Here is an 8,712-nt window from a genome sequence, read left to right as displayed (position 1 = left end):
GAAAAGGAATCCTCAATCTGAGTATTGCATTGGCAGTTCTGTGCTAGCAAAAACTTCAGAAGAGAAGGATTGAGGGGGTAGTGATTTCTGACCGTCTCAAAATGGGTGAACAGTGTGGTCAGGCGGTAGATTGGATACTGTGACACATGGAATACATGATCGAAACATTTAAATATGTTAAAGGATTAATTAACGTTCAGGAGGGAAGTGTTTTTAATAGGAAAGTGAACCCAAGAATAAGGGGGCACAATCTGAGGTGAGTTGGGGGAAAGATCAGAAGCAACGTGAAGAGGAGTAGATGCTTGGAACAAACTTCCAGCAGACGTGGTTGGTAAATCCATAGGAACTGAATTGAAACATGCCTGGGATAAACATAGATCCACCCTAAGATAAAATATGGGAAATAGTAGAAGGGCAGACTAGATGGACCAGGAGGTCTTTTTCTGCTGTCAATCTTCTGGAAGACGGGCGGATTCCTTCCCAGAACGCTTCCTATTCTCACAACTGTTTTTGTCGCGCCAGTGCTATAGAAGGTGTAGTCTTACACGAAACTCTGGTTTGTTTGATCTGAGCTTATTGAGCTATTGGGTTCCTACATGGACAGTGGGAGACGGTGCACTGGTAGTGGAAATGGAGCCGCGCGCAAAATCCTGCGAGAGGACACTTGCGAGATTTTGGTGATTTTTTTGCCGAAATCTCGCAGGCCCGCATGTGCTTTCACGAGATTTGCTTTCTGTGCATGCGCGGGAGCCAAATCTTGCTCCAACATGTGCACGCCGGAGTCTACGGAGAGGGGCGGAATACAAATCTAATCAATAATAATAAATAATAATAATGTGGAGTTCCATGAGCAGCGCACTGCTAACGGCGGTAAGTACAATGTAAGTGAGAGGTGGGTTGCAGAGGAGGTGATAAAATGGGGCAAACGGACGACGTTATCGGCAGTGTAATCGGGAAAAACTTCCTTCCGGAGCATCCTTCAACCCTACGGGTAGTCCTCAACTTCCGACGTTTCATTTAGGGACTGTACAATGTCACGACAGCGCTCTTTCGCTGTTCTTCCACAGTTAAAAAAACCTTTGCCGCCGTTCCCCTGACTGCGGTTAAAATTGAGACCCGCGGCAACCGATTCATACTTATGACCGTGGCTGGGTCTCCCCAGGGAACCTCTTTTAGTGACGTTCCGGCCAGCAGGTTCAGTGGGGTAGGGGTAGGGTAAGCCGGATTCGCTTAACAACCGGATCGCTAAGTTGTTCAGCCGCGCCTTTCTGCTTAGCGACAGCGGCGAGGGAGGTTGTAAAACGGGGCAAAACTCACTTAGATTTAGATTTAATTGGACTTAACTGCCGTCCACGCTGGGCTCCACTGCTGTCATAAGTTTAGGCCTGTTATTTGTTTATTTACAGTGGCACCTCTACTTACGAACTTAATTCGTTCCGTGACCAGGTTCTTAAGTAGAAAAATTTGTAAGAAGAAGAAATTTTCCCCATAGGAATCAATGTGAAAGCAAATAATGCCTGCGATTGGGGAAACCACAGGGAGGGTGGAGGCCCTGTTTCCTCCCAGGAGATTCCTAGAGAGGCCCCACGGAGGCTTCTCCCCGTTTTTTCCAGCCCTGTTTCCTCCCAGGAGATTCCTAAAGAGGCCCCATGGAGGCTTCCCCCTGCTTTTTCCGGCCCTGTTTCCTCTTGGGAGATTTCTAGAGAGGCCCCACGGAGGCTTCTCCCCGCCTTTTCCGGCCCTGTTTCCTCCCAGGAGATTCCTAGAGAGGCCCCATGAAGGCTTCTCCCCGCCTTTTCCGGCCCTGTTTCCTCCCAGGAGATTCCTAAAGAGGCCTCATGGAGGCTTCCCCCTGCTTTTTCCGGCCCTGTTTCCTCTCAGGAGATTTCTAGAGAGGCCCCACGGAGGCTTCTCCCCGCCTTTTCCGGTCCTGTTTCCTCCCAGGAGATTCCTAAAGAGGCCCCATGGAGGCTTCTCCCCACCTTTTCCGGCCCTGTTTCCTCCCAGGAGATTCCTAAAGAGGCCCCATGGAGGCTTCCCCCTGCTTTTTCCGGCCCTGTTTCCTCTTGGGAGATTTCTAGAGAGGCCCCACGGAGGCTTCTCCCCGCCTTTTCCGGCCCTGTTTCCTCCCAGGAGATTCATAGAGAGGCCCCACGGAGGCTTCTCCCCGCCTTTTCCGGCCCTGTTTCCTCCCAGGAGATTCCCAGAGAGGCCCCACGGAGGCTTCTCCCTGCCTTTTCCAGTTACAGTTTGGGAGGCTCGGGGTTTATAAGTGGAAAATGGTTCTTGACAAGAGGCAAAAAAATCTTGAACATCCGGTTCTTATCTAGAGACGTTCGTAAGTAGAGGCATTTGTAGGTAGAGGTACCACTGTATTTGGTCGGATTTCTAGGCTGCCCTTCTCCGCAGGCTCAGGGCGGCTCCGGGTGGCTGTCAACAGGATTGACAGGCTGTCTTGTTTTGAAAGAAGGTTGGAATCGTTTTCATAATTGTAATGATTTAATTGTGTGAAATAATTTGCAAACGTGGGAGTCGGGAAAGGTGGGGTGTGGCAGCCCCAGGAGCAATTTTTCCCTACCAGGAGCTCTTTTTTGCAGTTCGTCGAAACGCTGGTTAGAATCCTAACGCCAAAAGGGACCCTAGAGGTCTTCTAGACCAACCCTCCTGGCCCGATTGGAAGACCCCGTGTCTGCGCTAGCAAACCTCTCCCCTCCAAACCCAAAGTCCTCCCCTCTTCCACCCCCCATAGCTATCTGAACAGCCCATCTCCAGACTACAGGTTGTGCTCCACTTAGCGACCATTCCACACTTGCAACGCTACTGGGAAAAATGCTCGTCCCACAAGCAAAGGCATTCAAAGTTGGATTCTCTTGACTTCGCCGAACGTCCCTACCCCACCCCCGCCATGATCGGAATCGACACCCGTTGTGGAAGGGGGAGGCTCGCCCCCCCCCAAAAACGGGGTGCAACTCGAAACTACAGTCATAAGTCCAGGACTTTCCCAAATCGATATGGAAAACAGACTGTTTTCCTCTCTTCCTCCCCGCCTAATATTTTTTTCTATTTCACACCCAGGCGACGGAGTGGGGGCCCCCACAAAGGAAGTACAGTGTTCCCTCGATTTTCGCGGGGGATGCGTTCCGAGACGGCCCGCGAAAGTCGAATTTCCGCGAAGTAGAGATGCGGAAGTAAATGCACTATTTTTGGCTATGAACAGTATCCCAAGCCTTCCCTTAACACTTTAAATCCCTAAAGTGCAATTTCCCATTCCCTTAGCCACCATTCAGATCATTACTCACCATGTTTATTTATTAAACTTTATTAAAAAAAAATATTTATTAAAGGCAGATGAAAGTTTGGCGATGACACATGACGTCATCGGGCAGGAAAAGCCGTGGTATAGGGGAAAAACCCGCAAAGTATTTTTTAATTAATATTTTTGAAAAACCGTGGTATAGACTTTTCGTGAAGTTCGAACCCGTGAAAATCGAGGGAATGCTGTGTAACGAATCGTTCCTTTCCCGGAGGAAGAAAGACAAAAGACCAGCCAGAAATTTTGGAAAAACTTTTCTTTCTTTTTCATCTCCTTCTTAAATTATCCCGAGGGGGGTTGGTTTTCTTTCAGCTCCCCCTCCCCCTGTTTCCCCCTCCTGTCCAGCCTAGCTGGTCAAAGCATCGTTGTAAACCATGGCCAAAGCACCTAGGAAGGTAATGTATTCCTGGAAATTGACCACTTGATCCTTATTCCGATCCAAATCTTCCATCAGTCCTTGGATATCTTCCTCGTGCAATTTCTGGAGTGAAAAGGGAAGGAATAATAATAATACCAATACCAATAACAACAACAACAACAATAATAATAATAATATAGTAGTAGTAATAGTAATACTAGTAAGTTATAGTAATAGTATATTAATACTGAGTGAGGCTCGATGAATAAGTAATGCCAAATCCGGCAAAACAACTATGATATAATTGTAGATGTTGATGGTGATGATGATGATAATAATAATAATAATAATAGTAGTAGTAGTATGAAGATCTGAAAATCGGGCTGCAACGGCTCTGGCATAAGCCAGTGAAAGTGGTCCCAGTGGTCCTTGGCACGCTGGGCGCAGTGCCAAAGGATCTCAGCGGACATTTGAAAACCATCGGAATTGACCAAATCTCCATGTGTCAATTGCAAAAGGCCGCTTTACTGGGATCGGCAAACATAATTTGCCATTACATCACACAGTCCTAGGTGCTTGGGAAGCGCCCGACTGGTGATGAAATAGGGAATCCAGCACAGTGATCTCGTTTGCTGTGTTGTATAGTTGTTGTTGATGATGATAATAATAATAATAATAATAATAATAATAATAATAATAATAATAATAATAATAATAAGCCACCCTGAGTCTTCCAGGATTGGGCAGCATATAAGTTAAATTAAGTAATGTGGCTGTATGGGCTGGGGTGGGGGTTGCAAAGAGCCAGCATTGGCCGAATCAAGAGGCTAGTCCTCATAGTTAGAAAAATACCCCACCCCACTTACCGGGCCAATAGCCATCTCGTTCTGGATCAGTTCCTTCAGCTCCTTTTTGCTCAGGCTGTGCTTGTCACCTTCCTTGCCTGAATATTTATGGAAAACGGCCACCAACATACAAAGGGCTTGGTCCACAGGGCGGGCGGCCATGATTCGAACTCAGAACTGGGAGAGGATCTAGTCGGGGGAGAGAAAGGAAATCCACAGCTTTTCTCATCTCTTTTATTCCCCCCCCAACCCCGCCTTAATTTTTGCAACTGCCTAGTTTCAATTTTTCTCCTTTTCAAAAAAGGAAAGAAAAAGGCTTGATCATCCTGAATATCTTCCTTTGTTTTTTAATATATTTTTTTCTCCTCCGTCTTTGGGAGAGGCCCGGGGCTTCCACAGAAGCTGCAATTTCATTTAATGACCACGTTCAAAGGATATATCAAAAAGTGTTTCTTTCAAGTGGGCTGGGCTCCAATTCCCCACCCAGGGGGGGGGGGGAAACACACACACAACAAAAAACGCTTCCCTTTTTAAATTTCCCCTCGTGGAGCCTCCTTGGCTAGGGAGAGTCTACCTTAAAAGTCCCCACTCGGCCTTTCCTTTTCCACCCAACCACCAATGTTAAATCTTTTACTCTCTGTGCCCAGTGTTTTCCTCCTTTCCCACCAAAGAGTCCCAAAAAAAATTCCTTCCGTGGTTTTTCCTACTTGGCGAATAAATAAATAAATCTGCAGGCGGCCACAACTTCATTCACTGTCATTTTCCTTCTTGGTTGGCGGATCTCTTCGCTTCCTTTCTCCTTTTCCCTTCCTTCTTTTCTTCCTCTCCTCCTTTTCTCCATCCTTCCTTTTTCTCCTCCGCTTCCTCCCTCTTCCCTCCCATCTCTCCTCTCCTTCCCTTCCCTTTTTCCTGCCCCCTTTCCCTTCCTTTCTTCCACCTTTTTCTCCACCCTTCCTTTTTGTCTTCTCTCCCTCTTTCCTTTCCCCTCTCTTTCCCCTTCCTTTCTTTCCTCCCCTGCCCTCCCCTCTCCTCCTTTGCTCCATCCTTCCTTTTTCTCCTCCGCTTCCTCCTCCCTTTTTCTTGCCACCTTCCTCAATTCCCTTCCTTTCTTAAACCTTTTCTTCATCTTTCCTTTTTGTCTTCCCTATCCCTTTCCTTTCCTCCTTTCTTCCTCCCCTCCTTTTCTCCATCCTCCTTTTTGTCATCCCTTTCTCCTGCCTTCTTTCTCCTTTCTCTCCTTTTTTCCATCCTTCCTTTTGTCTCCTCTCCTCCCTTTCCTTTCCTCTTTCTCTTCTTTCCTTTCTCCTCTCTCTCTCCCCTTCCCTCTTTCCTCTTCTCTTTCCTCCCCTTCCTTTCTTTCTCCTTTATCTTTTTTCTCCTTCCTTCCTTCCCACCTTTTTTCTCTTTTCTCCTCTCTTTTCTCTTTCTCCCTTTCCCTTCCTTTCTCCCTATTTCTCCTTTGACTTCATCTAAGCCTGGAGATTTCTGACAACGCCACAACGGATGGCATTCTAGACTTCCTTGCCAGCTGTGACGTTGGTGAGTTCACAACACATCCCGCCCACACAAAAATGCTCCGAACAAGGCCAACGCTTCTGACCGGCCATCACACCACCCCTCGGCCTGGCTCCAATCGGAAATACCCAAGAGATTGTTTTCAACTTGAAAAATTGAGGCTTTTTTTAAAAAAAAAAATCTTTAGAGCTAATACCTTTGTCTTTTTCTCTTTTTTTTTCCAGTTTTTTTTTTGGAAAAAAAGTTTTATTGAAAATATATACAATTTTTAAAAAGACAATGAATCTGCTTCGTACTTCTTTACCCTAATCTTATAATACTGTACATTGTCTTAAAATGGACAAACATCTTACACAAGCAACGTGTCTTTTTTCACGCGCTAAAAAACGACGGCTACATCCTGCTATTTTTTTTCTCCTAATTCGGTGCTTTTTCTACAAACGGAGACACAAAATCCCCCTTCATCTTCGACAGCTTGTGAGCCATAAAAAGCACAATTTCCAAAAGCCTTAAAAACGGCCAGCCAAATCTTAATTTTTTATTTTTTAAAAAAAGTTAGAAGGGCCTTTTTCCCACCCGAAAGCAAATATTTTCAAAAGGGACCCCATCCAGGAGGGTTTCTCTCCCCCCCCCCATGTTTCAAACGAGGGCATTTTCTGCTCGTGGCAAACAAATGGGAAACCTGAGCGAAAGTTGGAAGAGCTGAGTTCGAATTGAGCATCCGTTGGGAAAGAGCTGCGTTCGAATTCAGCCCCTGGCTTTTTTTGACCGGTGAGGAGCTCAAACGAGAAAAGTTTTCCAGGGTACCTATTTCATTTTTTAACACCCACCCACCCCCCAAAAAAACCCCTGTGCCCCTTCTCCAAATTTCCCAGTTTTTCCGAGGTTTTCCCCACCAGGAGACATCCAAAAAATTGATTAAAAAAAAAATGAAAAAAAAATCTTTGGAAAGTTCCCTTGGCCCCAAGATTGCAAGCAACGTTGTGTGGGGTGTGTCAGGGCGGCAACTTCCCCTCCCGTTGTGTGTCATTTATTCCTGCCGCCCACGGCAATGGTGGCACCCTGGCCAGAAGGCAGGGAGGGGCGGACGGAGAAAGTGTTTGGTGGGCCCCCACTAGGGACGTGGGTTCGTTTCGGCTGATCTCTTTGCCCACCAGTGACCCAGCCAGGACGGAAAAAAAACATGGCAACTTTTCTACAGCAAAGGAAAGCATTTTGCTTTGTTTTTTCTGTTATTTCAAGAGAATAACAAGAATTTGAAGGGACCTTGGAGGTCATCTAGTCTGACCCCTTCCTTGCACACCATTGACCGATCCAGGATGGAAAAAACCCAGACTGGGCACGGCTGGCAACGTTCTCCAGCAAAAGGAAAGCATTTCGCTTCGTTTTTCTGTTATTTTAAGAGAATAACAGAGTTTTTCTGTTATTTTAAGAGAATAACAGAGTTTTTCTGTTATTTTAAGAGTCGGAAGGGACCTTGAAGGTCATCTAGTCTGACCCCTTCCTTGCCCACAAGTGACCCACCCAAAATAAAAATAAAAACCCATGCTGGGCGCAGCTGGCAACCTTTCTCCAGCAAAAGGAAAGCAATTCGCTTTGTTTTTCTGTTGTTTTAAGAGAATAACAGTTTTTCTGTTATTTTAAGAATTGGAAGAGACCTTGGGGGTCATCTAGTCTGACCCCTTCCTTGCCCAACAATGACTCAACCAGGATGGAAAAACCCCATGCTGGGCGCGGCTGGCAACCTTTCTCCAGAGACATTTTGGTTTGCTTTTTTCCTATAAAGGTTATTTTAAGTGAATAACAGAGTTTTTCTGTTATTTTAAGAATTGGAAGGGACCTTGGAGGTCATCTAGTCTGACCCCTTCCTTGCCCAACAATGGCCTACTCAGGATGGAAAAACCCCATGCTGGGCGCGGCTGGCAACCTTTCTCCAGCAAAGGAAAGCGTTTTGCTTCATTTATCTGTTATTTTAAGAGTGGGAAGGGACCTCGGAGGTCTTCTAGTCTGACCCCGTGCTCCGGCAGGAAAACCCCTATGTTGGATTATTCTTAGCAATTTATTTTATGGATCTAATTTATATGGAATTGAAATTTATCGGGATGCCCCGTGGCAAAGGATGGCAGTGTGGCCCTCCGCACATGCTCTTAAGGGGCAAGGGGGCAGCAGCTGTGTTGGAAGGGTGGCGGTCTTGAAAGATCTTGCCCCCCACCCCCAAAAATACACCCCTCCCCCAAATTTCTCTCCTTTCTTCCCAAGACTGCCTGAGCCTTTTTTACAAATTTAATTAAATTTAATCGACTTTAATATGCCTCCTTACTCCCCCCCTCCCAATTTCCCCCCCTTTGGGGTGGGTGGGGGGGGAGGAAGATCAGCCCCCTCCCCCCTCCAACATTTCCCAAAGTTTTCGGAAGGAGAAAAGTGGGAAAAAGACCTGAAAGAGAAAATGGGGAGAAAGGAGGAATACTTACAGCCCCAAAACTTGAAAGGAGGTGTCACAAGATCGGCTGGACGAAGGAAAGTGGTGGACCCACCCAAGGGGAAGCCCGGATTTTATCAGGAGGGGAGGGGCCGGCCTGGCCAAGCTTGGCCCCCAAGAGGCATCTGATTGGGTGCGAAGGAAGAAGGCCCCTCCCCTTGCTTTGCATATCTGACACCCCCCACTTTAATTGGCTGCTATT

At 46.6% G+C, this 8,712-nt stretch overlaps 1 protein-coding gene across 1 annotated transcript; it reads right to left on the bottom strand.

The window, feature by feature from the left end:
- Positions 1–3,554: 3,554 nt before the first annotated feature.
- LOC139175174 (protein S100-A6-like) lies at positions 3,555–8,605 on the bottom strand. The gene is made up of 3 exons (XM_070766082.1): positions 8,503–8,605; positions 4,538–4,705; positions 3,555–3,794 (listed from the first exon to the last, which is right to left on the bottom strand). Exons 2-3 carry the CDS (start codon positions 4,676–4,678, stop codon positions 3,660–3,662), a joined length of 276 nt encoding a protein of 91 aa, XP_070622183.1. The 5' UTR covers positions 4,679–4,705; positions 8,503–8,605; the 3' UTR covers positions 3,555–3,659.
- Positions 8,606–8,712: the final 107 nt, after the last annotated feature.

Source organism: Erythrolamprus reginae, chromosome 13 (assembly GCF_031021105.1).
Source record: "Erythrolamprus reginae isolate rEryReg1 chromosome 13, rEryReg1.hap1, whole genome shotgun sequence".
NCBI lineage: Eukaryota > Metazoa > Chordata > Lepidosauria > Squamata > Dipsadidae > Erythrolamprus > Erythrolamprus reginae.
This window is presented reverse-complemented; position numbering and strand designations above follow the sequence as displayed.